The sequence below is a fragment of the Bos indicus x Bos taurus genome, chromosome 9, assembly GCF_003369695.1.
Source record: "Bos indicus x Bos taurus breed Angus x Brahman F1 hybrid chromosome 9, Bos_hybrid_MaternalHap_v2.0, whole genome shotgun sequence".
Taxonomy (NCBI): Eukaryota; Metazoa; Chordata; class Mammalia; order Artiodactyla; family Bovidae; genus Bos; species Bos indicus x Bos taurus.
This window is the reverse complement of record NC_040084.1, coordinates 40772067-40789313: the sequence shown is the minus strand read 5'-3', so window position 1 is coordinate 40789313 and position 17247 is coordinate 40772067. Positions and strand designations below refer to the sequence as shown.

At 41.9% G+C, this 17247-nt stretch overlaps 2 protein-coding genes across 12 annotated transcripts in view; both read right to left on the bottom strand.

Annotated features, from left to right (window-relative positions):
• Positions 1-481: 481 nt before the first annotated feature.
• On the bottom strand, positions 482-10841 carry ZBTB24 (zinc finger and BTB domain containing 24). Of its 8 annotated transcripts, none has more exons than XM_027551238.1 (8): positions 10703-10820; positions 10189-10249; positions 9046-10032; positions 6452-6619; positions 5879-5962; positions 5123-5206; positions 4440-4521; positions 1265-2908 (listed from the first exon to the last, which is right to left on the bottom strand). In XM_027551238.1, the coding sequence occupies exons 3-8, from the start codon at positions 10001-10003 to the stop codon at positions 2188-2190; spliced, it is 2097 nt and encodes a 698-aa protein (XP_027407039.1). In that variant the 5' UTR covers positions 10004-10032; positions 10189-10249; positions 10703-10820; the 3' UTR covers positions 1265-2187. The 8 variants fall into 8 exon arrangements, 4 of the variants coding, with proteins under 4 accessions (XP_027407042.1, XP_027407039.1, XP_027407040.1 ...); XM_027551239.1 differs by lacking the exon at positions 10703-10820 and adding an exon at positions 10596-10685; XR_003512590.1 differs by having other exon boundaries at positions 2443-2908; positions 5123-5286; positions 10703-10819.
• A 4284-nt stretch (positions 10842-15125) lies between these two features.
• The window catches only part of AK9 (adenylate kinase 9), a 116963-nt gene continuing 114841 nt past the window's right edge, over positions 15126-17247 (bottom strand). For all 4 annotated transcript variants that reach the window (XM_027551232.1, XM_027551235.1, XM_027551233.1 and 1 more), the window contains 2 exons: positions 16247-16361; positions 15126-15835 (listed from right to left, as the gene is read on the bottom strand). In XM_027551232.1, the coding sequence (XP_027407033.1) occupies positions 15633-15835; positions 16247-16361 (318 nt within the window). In that variant the 3' untranslated portion in view covers positions 15126-15632. The remainder of the gene's footprint in view (positions 15836-16246; positions 16362-17247) is intronic.

Genomic DNA, 17247 nt, shown 5'->3' with positions numbered 1-17247 from the left:
GAACTAGGTTTTATTTTTAATTAATTCTAATACAAATTTTAAAACACACTTGTTTCAGTTATTGGGGAAAAACCTGTATCTGTAACCTAGATATGTGAACCTAGGTTTTCAACTGTAAACTGTATGAACCCTAAAAACGTGTGTCATGAACATTAGCATCCAAACTCAGTGTGCAGTCCCCATGGAAAATACACCAGATTTTGAAGAATTTGTCAAGTATGATTATAGTTTAATATTTCATATTGACATGCTGCAACACTTGGCACATGTTAGATTAAATAAGTGATTTTATTAAAATTAATCTCATCTTTCATGTTTTTAATGTGGCTACTAGAAAATTTTAAATTATGCATGTGGCTCACGCTACGTTTCTCTTAGAGGCAGACTGTCATAAAGCTAGTTAAACCTCACTTGGAAATAGTCATATGATCATGATCATACTTCCTGAATAATTAATTAATAATTATCCAGCTACCCACAATGAGTAATTAGGCATTTATCTGCTTTAATATTACATATCTCCAGGAGAAAAAGATGTGGGCCAGTAGGCTTTGAAAAGCTGGTAAAAACAATACATTTTAACAATAAGGTTAAGATAAATAGTTTAAATGACTAAGTCAAGAATCTGAAATGGTATTTAGGACATAACTGTATTTATAAAAATTGTCTCCAGTCAGGCCTGATTTAGCATACTTTGGCTGATACATATAAGATAAATCATTTAAGAATTTTTGAATTATATACAATAAAACAACTATAGTTTGGTAGATATGTTAGAAAAAGACTTTCATCCTCTCTCAACCTGAACAATTCTAAATTTTCTCCAAAAACTTATTTGACTCGGGTAGAAATCAAAGATCTCTAAAACAAAGAAGTGACTGATGTGAAGATCCTGTTAATTTTAGTGGCGATTACTGCTACTCTCAATCAACATTGTTAATTTACATACACTAGCGCCCACCTTCTTTTCTCAATAACCCTCTACCAGTTTACTTGAGAGAAAGTGGTCAAAGTATTCAATAAAATAGGCTGGGCTGGAAAACTTAACAAAAACATAATTTAACCTTCTGACAATTATTTGAAATCACACTATTATAGATAATGCTGGCTTACTAAGACGCTGAGGCTCAAAAGTATTTTTAAAATTAGGAAAATTTACTTTTAAAAATTATGTGTCTATTTAGTGAGATTTAACCTACTTTGTGATAAAAACAGGTTATAGTAAGTTCCTATCAAAAAACTTACCAGACACAATACACAGATCAACATTTTTAGAGATCAATTAGAATCCAGTATATTTAACACAAATTACACTGAATTTTGCACTCCAGGATAATTAATAAAGAATTTACCTTCATCATGGAGATTAATATCAACGCTGACAGAAAGTTCAGAATTTGGGGTGAACATCTTGTCCAATTTCATACCTTAATTACACTTTAAAATTTCCAACAACCTGCTTTTAAAAACCATGTCAATCTATGCTTTTCAGAAAAGCTCAATTCAGAATTTAAAAAATGGTCCTATCTTTCTGGCTTTCCTCTCTTGTAAATTTCAAGTTAAAACAGACACTTAGTTTCTATGTCTTTGAATATATCTTAAACATGATGTGATGAGCCCACTGTACACGCAAAGATTAAATTTTGAGAAGTTACTCTATCTTAAGGGATTGGAAGTTATTAAAGGACAGAGTCCCCAAAGTCATAATCTGTTACATTCAGCCCCAACTTGTAGTAGCAACTGTGTTGCCTAAGACAAATACGGAAGGGGAACCAACCATTTTACCCAATTCAACATATGACTTCATTTGTTCTAAAAAATCAAAAATATAACTAGAAAGATCAGCAAGACCGTATCTATAGCTGTGAATATTTAATACTCACTTAGAAAAAGTCTAACACAATGCCCTCAAAGAAAAGTTACCCAAGTCTTTAAGAGATGTAGTAAATGAAAACCACTCATCAATATCGAAATGTTAAGTCCAAATCAACATTAGATATAAAACATGATACACACATCCTGCTCCTCAGATGGAAAGCATTAAGCTATTGGCTAGCTTAGCAAGCTACCACTTCTCTGTAAGAATCCATAAGTGAGTGTTGCAGAAAGCCTAACTTCAAGCACACAGTCCGGTCACAGCGGGCTGACGGAGAAGAGACCGACAGAGCAGCCAAGCCTGTGAACAGGTCAGCTCTGCTCCTGGCTCAGCGACGTGGGCTGGGGCACGTGGTGGGTGGCTGGCGGCGGAGCTGGCTCCTGCGTCAGCTGCAGGTGCTGAGCCGGATCTGAAGCGCTCGCTAAATGAAGCTCCCCTGTTTGCTCCTGATGGGCGTGCAGATGTTCCAAAGTCTCCTTGGAGAGTGTGATGACGTGCACCGGCTCAGTCTGTGAGGGCTCCATCTGGCTTTCAATCATATTGAGGCTCTGGATGTGTTCTGTTTGCTCCTGTTGAGCTGAAAGAATTAAGTTCTGCAGTTGCTCTGGCTGCTGCGTGAGTAGGGTGAGGTTTGCAGTCTGGTCTGCTGTCATGTTCTGGGAACTCTCTGCAGTGACGATGCTGATTCCTTGGCTAGGACCTGGCATGAAATTGATGTTATGTACGGAATCGGTTACCAGAAGCTGAATTTCCTGCTCTCCGGAGGTAGAGAGTTGATAGGGCTGTAGCTGAAGAATATTCCTGACCTCTTCGCCATTATTATTGCCAGAAATACTGCTGGCATCGGACGCGTGTTTCTCTTTGCTGTGGATTTTCAAGTGAGCCTTCAAGTTGTCTAAGCGAGCAAACTGTAAGTTACACTCAGGGCAGGTGAAAGGCTTTTTGCCTGTGTGTAGAATGCAGTGTCTCCTCTTGGCACTCGAGTCAGAGAAGGATTTGCCACACACGGCACAGGAATATGGCTTTTCTCCTCTGCAAGAAAATATACATTTTATTTTTAAAACAGAAAGATTTCACTACTTCCTGACTATTTAGGGAGAAGCAGTCCAGAGGAGAGGAAAATTAACCTGACTTGGAGACTTAAGTCATGGGTTCTCTTACTAACTTAAGGACTTGGAACAAGTATCACACCTGCCAAGGGCTTCAGTTTCTAATCTTAAGGAAAAAAAAAAAAATGGGGGAGGGGAAGGATGTCTAAGGATGGGGCTGTGGGGCTGAGTCAGATGTGATAAAATTTTATGGTCACAGTGTGTACTTCAGATAAGAAGGTAAATATTAATATATGTCACAAAAGTTCTTTTTTTTGTTTTTAGTTCTCACAGCCAATTTTTAGATTCTAGATGCCAAACGAGTACATATATGATTGATTTCAATATTAAAAATATGCTGCTACTGCTGCTAAGTCGCTTCAGTCGTGTCAGACTCTGTGTGACCCCACAGACGGCAGCCCACCAGGCTCCCCCGTCCCTGGGATTCTCCAGGCAAGAACACTGGAGTGGGTTGCCATTTCCTTCTCCAATGCAGGAAAGTGAAAAGTGAAAGTGAAGCCGCTCAGTCGTGTCTGACTCTTAGCGACCCCATGGACTGCAGCCTACCAGGCTCCTCCGTCCATGGGATTTTCCAGGCAAGAGTACTGGAGTGGGATGCCATTGCCTTCTCCATAAAAATATGAGTAGTGCCTAAATATTTGTGTTAGAGGAACTACTAAATCAATTCTGGAAACAAGTTGCGTGAACAACAACAAAAAAATTTATTCAGAAAATATTAAGTTAAATTTAATTTAGTTTTAGGGGCTTCTTTGGTGGTCCAGTGGTTAACAATTCACCTTGCAATGCAGGGGACATGGGTTCGATCCCTGGTCCGTGAAGATCCCTCAAGCCTCAGAGCAACCAAACCCCTGCTGCTAGAGAGTAGCTCCTGCTCACCAAAACTAGAGAAAAGCCCTCACACAGCAACAAAGATCCAACACAGCCAAAAATAAATAAATATATATATTTTTAAATTTAGTTTTGATTGAAGATTTAAGTTTTGGATCATCCCCCAAGGCCAAAATCAAAATTCAACAAATGACACCAGTAACTCAAACTTTTGCTGGTCAGAATCAGTTTTTCTAATTTTGCCTGCATGAGGAATTTCTTAAAGCAAAATAACAAGCTTCCCAGGAATTTCTCCTAGGGTAATAATTTGGGGGAAAGCACTATACAGGCTGGGACTTCCCTATAGCTCAGATGGTAAAGAACCAGCCCGCAATGCAGGAGACCCAGGTTCGATCCTTGGGTCAGGAAGATCCCCTGGAGACGGCAATGGCAACCCACTCCAGTATTCTTGCCTGGAGAATCCCATGGACAGAGGAGCCTGGTGATCTATAGTCCACGGGAGGTCACAAAGAGTCAGACATGACTGAGTGACTAACACACACACCAAGTAGGTAATGGATGTCACCCTGCTGAACGCCAGGGCTGGACGAGAACTCCACGGGAGAAAAGTATGAGGGAAACTTTACCGATGGATCCTGATGTGGGTCTGAAGAGAACTCTTTGCTGTGAAAGATTTGCCACAGATTTCACACGTAAATGGCTTCTCACCTAAAAAAAACGGGAAAACGTTTGTTTTATCCTAGATAAAACAAAAAGCGAAAACCACTCCCACAGTTTCACAATATAAAAAAGAACAAAGGCAATACCACTTGAACCCTCAATAAGCGTGAGTGACTAAATGCAGCACTTAGTAAGCACCTACTATGTACCTGAGCACTGTGTCCTAAGTGTCAGGAGGACACAGAGAAAGAGTGAGGTGTGGTTCTTTCCCTCAAACATGTAAACACCGAAGCAAGGAGGAGAGCAATTCTGTGGAGGAAACATTTGCTCCTGTATAGTCCACCCATGAGTAACTTACGGAAAAACCCAAATGGACTTTTTTGGCCAACCCAATTTTCTGTGGCATGAAGTGAGGTTTCATTTATGAATAGTGCTCAGTAAGTACGTCTCATCTTGCTAACCTACAAAGATGTGATTTCCCCACAGAATAGTGCGACACAGGATAGTGGGCTTTCAAAGTAGTCTACTTATAAAGTTCCCACACAATCCACAATACGCACAGCCTGAGGAAGCGATTCTGAATATTTCATTTCTTGCTCTCCTGAAAACACGAAATACACTGGAAAGAAAGGGTGAGATGGACTTTTACCCGTGTGTGTTCGCAGATGTTTCTTTAGCTGAGACACATCCATGAATTTGCGGTGGCAGTCGTTGCATTCCGGTAATGAGTGGCCTTGTCGCAACAATAAAAAAAGTGTCAGTGCATATATGCTGTCCCTGCATTTCTTCAGTGATTTGTGTTAAAGCACTTCCCTGAAAAATAATCACTTTAAATATGGTACTTTAATACAACAACAATTTTTAAATTAATTTTGGTAACAGTTAATATTTTCCTATGCATCTCAACTCACTGCTTCCCAAATAAAAGGTGGGACCCTTCCCATCTCCCTAAGTGTAAATCTCCTTTTCCCCTCAAAGCACTGGTGCAACTATGGCCAACTGATCTCAAATGATGCTCCCAATCTCCTCTTCATCTTTCATCAGCTGGCAGGAAGGAAAAAAAAGGACAATGGGTGGGGCCAGGCTGGAGAAAGCCTGGACTGACAGCTACGGGGTGGTGACACCTCTGTCCAGACACAACTAACAACCAATCGACTGGTGTCCTCTTAGCCAAGTGGCACCCTGAATGGCACCAATTCTATAGGGTTTCTGTGTGTGGCACAGAAACTGTCATATAAAAATTCAATATAAATTGCAAGGTGGTAAGAGTAACCCAAGGACATCTAATTTAGACTGCTTCCCTAAAAACTCACTTATCTTTTACAACATGAACCTACTGATTCAGAAACAATTTGTATTTGCATTTCTCCCCCACCAATCCAAATTTTCTCTCACTTTATTGTACCTGTATGAACTCGGTAATGGCTCTTTAGTTGTCTTTTCTGGCTGAAATATTTTCCACACTGATCACAGGTAAAAGACTTCTGTCCTGCCAAATAAAAAACAAAACAGCAAAAAAACTGTAACGAACTAGAATGCTCACTAATGAAGCAATTAAGTATCACAGTGGGCCCAGGTCTACAAATAACACAAGTGACTTGTCTACAAACCCAAACGTCTTCAGAGTCATCAATGTGCAAAGGCACGTAGGGCAATAGGGAGTGGTGGAGACTAGGGCAGCGCTAAAGAATTCAAGTTCCCCCCAACATTGTCCAGAGTAAAATAATTCTGAAGCCTGGTGCTTAAACACATCCTGATTATACATTCAACTTTCAGTAGCCAGTTTAAAAATGCTAGTTTAAGGCTCAAGGCTGGGCAGAACTGTTAACTACACTCTGAGAGATACACAATTCTGTCTTTAAATGAAACCACATGGGGAATGACCTGAGACTGAGAAAAGCCCATTTAAATGAGCACAGTAATGCCCACCCCGGGAGCGAGCACCCGGCGGCACCAGGCTCCCGAGTGCGGGCCGTACCTGAGTGCAGGCTCATGTGCTCCAGCAGCGAGTGCTTGGTGGTGAGAGCCTTGCTGCACACCGTGCAGGTGTACGGCCGCTCGCCTGTGTGCATCCGGGTGTGGACCTGCAGGGAGTGCTTCTGGGCAAAGCCTTTTCCACACTCATTACATTTGAAAGGTCGCTCCCCTGGAAGAAGAGCCCCAGGAACATGGTGTGAGCAAGAATCTGCACATCTCTTTGTTCCCTCCCAAATGAAAATCACAATTAGCAGGAGAGACAACATCAGCAATAACATTTTACAAGTGGGAGCAGACAAGTGTGATGCCAGCGGCGAGGAGCACTGATACACAACCTAACTGAAGACAGAGCCTTCACGAGGTCAGGAACTGTTGGCATCTGTTATCTCTGAAAATGGGGGTGAGGAAGAAATAAATGACAGTCTGTTTCAAAAGTAGTTTGGCCCCCCCCAACCCCCACCCCCACACACAGATCCAGTCTCCATGCAACCAGGAGACTGGCCTTCTCCCCAGTGGAAGATGGAGACTGTTCTTGAAGCGGCTAAATCAGATAAAGGATCTCCAGACTAGGGGTCTCTGGGTTAGAGGTCACCCGGCGCAGTGGAATAGGACTACCATGGGGACAGCAAGTCAGAGTTTACACCTGGGATGATGAGACTACCCGGAAAACGTCTGCCTCCTCCTGCACCGGACACTGGCAGCCAGGCCTACGGCTCCAGGTGGGCGCTGGAGCATCTTTTCCTGGAATACAAAAGGCCCGCAGTAAAAGAACTGAGGACCTGATGCCACGTATCAGCCAGGATGTCTACAGGCCCTCTCCACACCTGCAGAGCTGCAAGTAGCTATGAGCAAACCATTCTTGCATATAATTAAATATGAGTTAAAAAAAAACCCACCAGACACAGTAGAAATAGATAACAAAACAGAGAAGAGAAAAAGCAACCTGCAGAAAACAGACACTTCCCAGAGTGAAGAAAACATTAAAAAATAACAAATAAGTAAAAGTTATTAAGAGGCTCATAAAAGCAAGACGTTATACTGTGAAAGAAAAAGATTCTACTTAAACAAAAAAAGAATTTCAAAAAGAGTTCCCAGAAGTAAAAAAAAAAAAAAGTAGAAAAATAAAAGTTGAAAGATAAAGTAGAAATGTCCCAGAAAGTAGAGCAAAAAGTAATGGAAAATAGGAGAGAAAAGATAAAGTTAGAGGATGAGTCCAGGGGATTCAACATCCAAATAGGAGGAGTTCCAGAAAGAGAAAGCAGGGATTACTATGAAATCATTCAGGAAATGTTTCTGGAACTAAAAGATAAGTTTCCATACTGTATGGATCTACTGGTATCCACTCAAATGGAAGAAGAGCCCCGCACTAAAGTGATTCAATGTACAACTCCAGGACACCTTGAGGGAAAGGGAAGAGCCTACACATTGTTTTCCGTAAAATCTTATAGAACTATTTAACTCTTTAGCCTCTGTCACAAACAAGCAAATATGTCTTAAGTGTCTATTTTGTTCAAAGAACCAACTTCAGGGTTCTCAGGCTCTCTGTGCTTAAAATCTCCGGGGAGCTTTTAAAAACACCACCGCTCAATAAAACCAGAAGCTCTGGGGCTGGGACCCAGGCCCTGGTAGTGTAAGAAGCTCCCTGGGAGACTGTCGGTCCGTCCGCAGGGCCCCTCGCCTGTCTTTCCCTAGGAGGAAGGCAGGGGTTGGGTGTGGCCTGTGGCCCTGACCTTTGGTCTCCTGTCCCCCGCCTCTGGGCATCTGTGGGGCCAGGTTGAGAACCACAGTGCTGGATGCTGCTGGGTCTTAAGGCAGCAGGTCGCTTGATGACAAGAAGTCTTAAGTACCAGACTCTATACTTAACGCTTACAACTAGGCAGAAGGGTATATAACTACTGCCTGATCCAAAGCAGACTGAGGTAGGTACATAAGAGACAGCTCAAAGGAGGACGGGATTTCTGCCTAGGGCTGCACTGTCCAACACAGTGGCTATTTAGTGAAAATATTCAGATCCTTAGTCACAGTCCCACATGTCAAGCACTCAAAATACATCTGTGGCTAGAGGTCACCAAAAAGAACAGCACAGATACAGAACATTTCCATCCTCACAAAAGGGTTTATTGGCCAGCCTTGGGCTAGAAGGATCAAAAAGCAAACATTTACAAACAGATGGCTGAGTGAGAGAACTGTCCAGACATATCCAAGCAAAAATACAACTATGGTCAAGATGAGGAAGCTTCAAGAATCATAAAGCAGATTAATTTTGGCTAGAGCTCGATTCCTGAACATTCAAGCCTTGAAGCAACAACTTCAGGTAAGAAGAGAGGTTCTGGAATCAGGTTCCTTGTGTTCACATCCCACCTCTGTCACTACATGGATGCCCTGGGCAAGTACTTTAAGGTTTCTACAACCTAGTCTCTTTAACTGTACAATCGGGATAACATTTCGTATTTCACCAGACAGTTTGGAGAATTTAATGCAGTAACACATACTTTGTTACAATGCCCATCATATAGATGTTGCACAATAAATGAAAGCTGTTATTACTGTTACTTCTCCAAAACACATTCCAATAAGCTGCAAAAGCATAATTACCTGTGTGGCTTCTCTGGTGGATTGCTAAAAAGTGATTGTACTTAAATACTTTGCCACAGTCTTTACAACGGGCCTCAGGCCCACCGGGGCGCTTTCTCCGTCCACAGACCCTCTTGGCTGAACCCTGGTCATCTTCATCCCCTACAAGTTTGTAGTCTTTCAGTTTGACAGACCTCCGAATCCTCCGCTTGCTGCACCGACTCTGGCTGTCCTGCCCAGAGTCCTGGGTCTTGGGATCACAGTTCTCATCTTTCTCAACTGGCATCTCCTCCCCTCTAGCTGGCTCACAAGTCGGCTCAGATTCTTCCAGTTCTTTTGCTGTAATCTGTTCATTCAGTACACCACTGTCTCCCTCTTTAACTACAAAGTTTTGCCTGTTTTGGACAGAATTGTTCACTCTCAGCTGTATTTCTTCCTCTGCAGCCAGTTCTGACTTCCCTTCCTGTAAACTGTTGACTTTCCTTGGTCTTCCCCGTTTTCGCTTTGGATGATCACTTTTCTTATTAGAAATAACAACCAATGGAGCACCAGCTGTGTTCAAAGTCGGTGGCTTTGGGGAACTATGATTATTTTGAAAGTCCGTGTAAGCCTTTACCAGGTCATAGACTTTTAAGAACTGGGCAGTAGCCAGGATCTGTTCTGTACTTTTCTCACTGGCCTGGAGACAACCAGTGTAGATAAATTCTAGCAGGATACCAAATGTGTCCGCAACCATGCCTTCTAGCATATAAATGGACTGGCCGATCTCCCCCTCTTCAGCAAACATCATTGAGAAGTATTCACTACTGGCAGCAAGCAAGGCTTTGTGGGCCCGGAAATGCACATTCTCCACGATTAAAGTAATGTCACAGAGAAAGCCTTTCTTCCTCTGATCCTCAAAACTGGCCAGGACAGTGTCACTGTGTGTGTCTGAGTGTACAACCAGCTGCCCAGAAGGCTCTGATGATGTTTCTGCCATTTTCTTTAGAAGCTCAAGAAGGATTAAGCCTGAAATAAGAAAGTAATGTTTAAAAGGGAGACATTCTCTAGCAAAATTAACCCCAGCCCAAAGGAACTATTCACTTTTGTTAGTTATTTTTTTTTTTACCATTTTTAAAAGATTATGTAAAAACTTATAGTTTGGGGTTCTTATTCCTATTGTACCATTATCCAGCTGGGGTGCACTTCCGACGTCCACGTGACCTCTCGGGGTCTGTTTTCTGCTCTGTAAAATGAAGGAATTGGGATCAACTATCTCTAAAGTCCTTCACTGCGCTAACTTTCCACAGTTGCACACACACGAGAATAAAAACTACGGTGTCTCGATTTCATATAATAGGAGCCATTTTGTCTGTGAAACAAAAATGGAAAGGGAGAAGAAAACGTACAGGTACGATGTAAATTTGGAGGTGGTTGCAATGGACAATAACGTAAGGCCCATTGGCCCTCGCTTTGGAAAGGCGGCACAGATCGCCCAGCCTGGCGCCCGACCGCGCGCGGCGCAAGGGGCCGGGCTGGCGATTCCCCGGAGCCCACCCAGCGGGGAGCCGGCCGTAAGGGAGGCCCCCTACCTCCAAGCCTGGACCCCTGGGGACCGACCGGGGAGCGGCCGGCTGGAGAGGAGTCGATACGCGCACGAGTGCAGCGCCCACCGACAGAGGGCTGGTGGCGGACATACCTCTCTGGACGCCCGGAAGGGTCCGGATCGCCGCCCGCCCCCTTGGCTGCCTGGCGGGCGCGCCAGCGCCGGGCCCGCCCAGGCTCCCAGTTCCGCCCGGCCAGCCGCTGGCGTCCCTGCGCCGCCGCCGTAGTCCCAGCCAACCCGGAAGCTCCTGCGCGGGATCCTGCTGCGCGCGCGCCAGACCAAGTGATCCAAGGAGGTGTCAGGGGGCGGGGCGGGGCGGGGCGGCGCCTGCGATCCCTGGAGGCTCTGCAGGGACAGTCCCGGCAGGGCGTGTGTCTGGTGTGAGTGGCGATCAACGGGCGGTAATGGTGTCGTCACTCTTGCCGTTAGGGGAGTTTTATATCCTGTTAGCCTGGTAGGCTGCAGTCCATGGGGTCGCTGAGTCGGACTGGACTGAGCGAGTTCACTTTCACTTTTCATGCACTGGAGAAGGAAATGGCAGCCTACTCCAGTGTTCTTGCCTGGAGAATCCCAGGGACGGGGGATCCTGGTGGGCTGCGGTCTATGGGGTCGCACAGAGTCGGACACGACTGCAGCGACTTGGCGGCAGCAGCAGCAGCTGCTCACTGACACCTTCATCAGTTTTGTCTTTTCCGCTTTTTGAATGCTGAAGCTGGCTTTCAGGTCTCGAATGTATGAGGAATGAATGAAAACGCCTTTACATTCACCGTTATCACCGAGATCATCAGCACCAACATCCAATACCTTAGTCCAAGGGAATGAAGAGAACGCTGCAGTCAAACAGATCTAGGTGCTGAGTGACCTTGATCAAGTTATTTGTACTTATCCTCTCAACCTTCTTTGAGTGAGTGAGTGAGTGAGTGAAGTCGCTCAGTCGTGTCCGACTCTTTGCGACCCCGTGGACTGTAGCCCACCAGGCTCCTCCGTCCATGGGATTCTCCAGGCAAGAGTACTAGAGTGGGTTGCCATTTCCTTCTCCAGGGGATCTTCCCAACCCAGGGATCGAACCCAGGTCTCCCACATTGCAGTCGAAGCTGACACCAGTGCCAACACTGGGTGGCTGTGGGGTAAACAAGATTAAATATGTGACGGGCCTATTGGTTTAATTCATGTCTGCTGTCATTTACATGATTGTTATTATTCAGACTTTCAACATCTTTTTTCAGTAGACTATTAAAGGTTTCTAAGTAGCCTTAGTTACAGTGTTATTCCTGCTAATACACAGGAATACAGGAGATCTTCCCAAATGCAAATCACATCCAGAGACTGGAGTCACTCCCTTGCATAGAATCCACTGTGGCTCCCATGTACCCTTAGGAGAAAGGCCCAGCTTCTGGATATGGCTACAAGCACCACTTAGATTCAGTCCCCTCCTACTCAACTATTTCAGCATTTTCTCTCAATTTATGCTTCACTAACACCTAACTTTTTAATTGAGGACACCCAACACACCCTCCCAGATCCCAGCATGCCATCTCTAGTCTGAGATTTTGAGAAAGCAGGTGTAATTACCTCCTGGCTCTTTAAACATTTTTTTTTTTTTACTAGTTTTTATTAAAATTAGCTCCTTCTTTGAAGTTTCCCTCTTTGTCCTTAATTGCCTCTAAACCCCAGGGTTTGTGGAGTCCAACGGGGAATCTTTTTATTATCTCTAGAGTTTTGCCTTTTTCAGAACATGTAGCTGGAATCACATGGTATGTAGCCTTTTCACATTAGCTTCTTTTTTAAATTTATTTATTTATTTGGCTGTTCTGGGTCTTCATTGCTGTACTGGGGCTTTCTCTAGTTGCAGTGAGTGGGGGCTACTCTTCTCTCTTTGTTCTGCTGGCTTATCTTGTTGCAGAGCATGGGCTCTAGAGCACAGGCTCAGTAGTGTGGCACACAGGCTTTACTCCAGCACTTTGCTCCAGAATCTTCCCACACCAGTGATTGAACCTGTGTCCCCTGCATTGGCAGGCAGATTCTTAGCCACTGAAACACAGAGGGAAGTCCCTGACTCTTGGTTAGAATCTCAATTTTTTTTTTTTTAAATCTCAATTTTGAAAGGTCCATTTAATTCAGATGTTACCCTTCTAATAATTATTCCAGAACCATCCATAGTTAAGAGCCCTCCAGCTTTGTAGATAAACCTTTACTCAGACTTTCATTTGTAAAAGCAAAACAAACCAAAAAGATAAAACAAAAAATCACCCACAGTGAGACTGAGGCATACATATATAAAATATATCTTATTCTTTCCCTATTCTTGAACTGCTCCTTAACCAATGAATTTATGAAAACTTTCAATAAATGCACTGAGAATAAAATGAAATATATGAAACTTAAAATATTTTTTAAAAACATATTTACTATTATGAGTTTTGGAAAATTTAAAACAACAGCTCACAACACATCCAGAAATGAATTCTAGGCAGCTTAGAGAATTAAATATAAACATATACACCAACAGTAGAAGAAAACAGAATATTTAATCCCTGAAGATGGAATAACTTCCAGAGTTTAGAAAAGGATTCAATATCATACAATATAGATGAACAGCTTTCATACCTTAAAAATCGGACTTATTTACTGCAGATACATTGGTGTGTATTTTACATAAAGAATTTTTATAAAAGAACTGAAAAACAGCCAATGAGTTAAAGTGCAAAAGGCATGAAAAAAAATTCACAGAAGTACAACTGGTGACCAACATATATAATAATGTTCAATATCACTGTTAATTCAAGTTAAAGTAACAAGGTTCTGCTTTCTTCCCATTTATTATTATGGGTCACAATTTCTATTACTAAGCTGCCTTCCAAATAACAATTCACAATGTTTCTAGGAGTATTTCCAAGAGCATCACTTTGGAGAAGGAAATGGCCACCCACTCCAGTGTTCTTGCCTGGAGAATCCCATGGATGGAAAAGCCTGGTAGGCTGCAGTCCATGGGGTCGCACAGAGTCGGACACGACTGAAGCGACTTGGCAGCAGGCAGCTTTATATTTTTAGTTTTTTAAAGTCATTCCCTTTCACCCTGTACTTTTGTTTCTTAGAAAATTTTTTAGACTAATAATCCCAAATATGGTGAAAAAAAGTTCATCACAGCTTTTAAAAATACAGTAAAACAGTACATGGTCCAGCAATCAGTTTAGTTCAGTCGCTCAGTTGTGTCTGACTCTTTGCAACCCCATGAATCGCAGCACACCAGGCCTCCCTGTCCATCACCAACTCCCAGAGTTTACCCAAACTCATGTCCATCGAGTTGGTGATGCCATCCAGCCATCTCATCCTCTGTTGTCCCCTTCTCATTCTGCCCCCAATCCCTCCCAGCATCAGGGTCTTTTCCAGTGAGTCAGTTCTTTGCATCACGTGGCCAAAGTATTGGAGCTTCATCTTCAGCATCAGTCCTTCCAATGAATATTCAGGACTGATTTCCTTTAGAATTGACTGGTTTGATCTACTTGCAGTCCATCTATGGGTATGTATCAGTAACTGTTCAAAGGCTTTTGGGGTTTATCCTAAGTTTGACAATAGGCATTTAGCTTTTGTTTAAAAATTGTTTTATTATGAAATATATAAAATAAATCTAAAACAGGCTTCTAGTTTTTAATTAATGTTGAAATTATAGATATCAAAGACAAGATGAGTGAATTTGAAGGGTATGATGCTAAATGAAAAAAGCCAGACAAAGACAAATACTGTATGGTATCACTTATATGTGGAATCTAAAAAAAAAAAGACTCATAGAAGCAGAGAGTAGAATGGTGGTTTCAAGGAGTCTAGGGAAGGGGCACATAAGGAGCTATTGATCAAAGGGTACAAACTTTCAGTTATAAGATGAGTAAATTCTGAGAATCTAATGTTTAACGTGGTAGATATAGCTAATAATACAGTAATAATACTTGAAATTTCCTAACAGACTGATTATTAAGTATTCTTATTACTCACATACACACAATCACAGAAACACACTGAAATAATGATGTGAGGTGGTAGGTGTGTTATTAATAATTAACCTGATTGTGGTAAATATTTCATAATATATAACTATATCAAAATCATGTGGTACAGTTTAAACATATAGAATTTCATTTGTCAATTCACCTTAGTAAAGCTGAAAAAAAGAGCTAAATCATTCACTTTAGAGATTAAGAAACAACAAAAACTCATAGAAACTGAGATTTACCTAAGGTTAAATAAGATAATGGTTGTATTTTTTAATTTTTTAAAAGAGCCAATCTTGCTATTTCACATTCTAGATTTGTTATACGCCTGCCAAAAAAATGATAATTTATTTTTAAAATCTCATCCAAATTCAATATAGTAATTTTCCTCTAGCATATATGTCTTGACAATGTCATATAAAAAGACTCTAGCATTCATCCTCAAGTATCCGGTGATTTCTAACTACAAAATAACGTATAAAATGTGTTTCCTTGAACACTTGAGAAAAAGAAAAGCAGCAGCCATTTAGTTGTCTCTAAATCTGTTTATTTGGTTGGGAAAGTGATAAAGTATTTTTAGGTTCACAAAGTTTACAAACAACTCTCTAAGTTAAAAGTGCAACCAATATTTCTATTTTATTTATAGCAATGTTAATTCTTTTCTTGAAGCTTTCTAACATTTACTGCATAAGTTTCTTTAACAGAGACAGACTTCTCTAATAAAAATATTAAAAAGGAAAATGAACAAAGGATTCATTAAGTCAAATACGTTACCTAAATATTCTAAATGAAATAGTTTTTGTTGAAGCATCAAAGTTCAGGCAAACAGCAATAAGCTTTACAAGTATATGAGAATTTAGGCTTACAGAAGAGTACTTCTTCCTGGCTGGCAGAGCTCAGAATTCATTGGAAGTCTAGAAGCCAAGGCGTATCACTCAGGAGGGAAAAGTACATCAGAGAGGCCCAGATTTTCAATCTACTTCCTTTTATCCCTTTCAGATAACTCTTAAGATTCTGGGTGCATTTAGGCAAACATTCTAACCATTGACTGGGTCTATATTTCTAAGAGAGAGAAAGGTCTGTAATTTATGATCAAAGTCAATGGCTCTAAACTGAGGTTCCTTGTATTTCTTGGTCATCTTGGCACTCAAGTATGTAATGAGTTCACATCTCTCCACAAACTGCTCCATCTTCTTCTTGTATTTTTTTCTTGTATATTCAGAACTATTGGGATTAAAGGCTGTAGAAAATTTTACAGGACTGTGAATGTTTTCTGTTAGGTTAGTGCATCATTAAAGAGAAGGAGAACTATGTGTGTGATTGAGCTGCACAGTTTGACCGAGAAGATATCTAAATCCCAAATAAGATTTGGGGATTATTCTATTTTAGATCATAATTGTCACTATTCACCTTCGGTGTGGATTATTATGGTGTGAATAATACAGTGTGGATTATTGAGAGCTGGTTATGTTACTCATGGTACCTGCTTTAAAAACTAGAAACTCAGTTTTGCTAAAATATTTGCTACCAGCACACACACACACACGCACAGCACACAAGTGACCAACCCAGTTTGACAATCCTATTTATCACAATTAGTGCTAAATTAGTTCTGAGTAGCATGTCATTTCTAGCAAAAAAAGAGACATACCTTTCAGATGAAGTGCTATATAAAGTAGCGCAGATCTCCGTACACTTAAGAAGGGGAATTTGGGCTTTAAGCATCCCGCTGCATTCATGGCTTTAATTAGAGCAGTTGCAATACCCTGCAGGTAGGGAACGAATTATGTGTAATTTGAGTCTGTTTTCTTTTCTTGTGGCAAATAGATAGAGGCTATTCTTTGCTTCAAATAGCCTCCTCAGGATTGAGGATGGAGCTTAAAAAGATAGTTAAATGAGCACTTGCTGCTGCTGCTAAGTCACTTCAGTTGTATCCGACTCTGTGCGACCCCATAGACTACAGCCCACCAGGCTCCCTCATCCCTGGGATTCTCCAGGCAAGAACACTGGAGTGGGTTGCCATTTCCTTCTCCAATGCATGAAAGTGAAAAGTGAAAGTGAAGTTGCTCAGTCGTGTCCAACTCTTAGCAACCCCATGGACTGCAGCCTACCAGGCTCCCCCATCCCTGGGATTCTCCAGGCAAGAACACTGGAGTGGGTTGCCATTTCCTTCTCCAATGCATGAAAGTGAAAAGTGAAAGTGAAGTTGCTCAGTCGTGTCCAACTCTTAGCAACCCCATGGGCTGCAGCCTACCAGGCTCCCCTGTCCATGGGATTTTCCAGGCAAGAGTACTAGAGTGGGCACTTAGCTCTACAGAAAAGAAACACAAAATACATTTGAATAGGAAAAATTTAAAACTATTGATTGGTTTAGTGCCAGGTAGGTGATGGATACATGGGTTTCATTATGCAATTCTATTTTTATATGCTTGACATTTTCTGTTTAAAAATAGTTGAAAGAAGGAGACACCTAGTTGTCTTGGTCCATCTCTGCTTCCGTTGCTCAGAATTGGCCAAATTCTACTCAGGACCCTGGGCCACCTACCCGGGAACTCCAGAGACCACAGTTACCACTATAGTCAAGATTCTGGGGCCCCGAGTAGGCAAAGAGGAGGACACTCTTCTCTGGGTGAGTGTCCTCTTCCCTTTTGA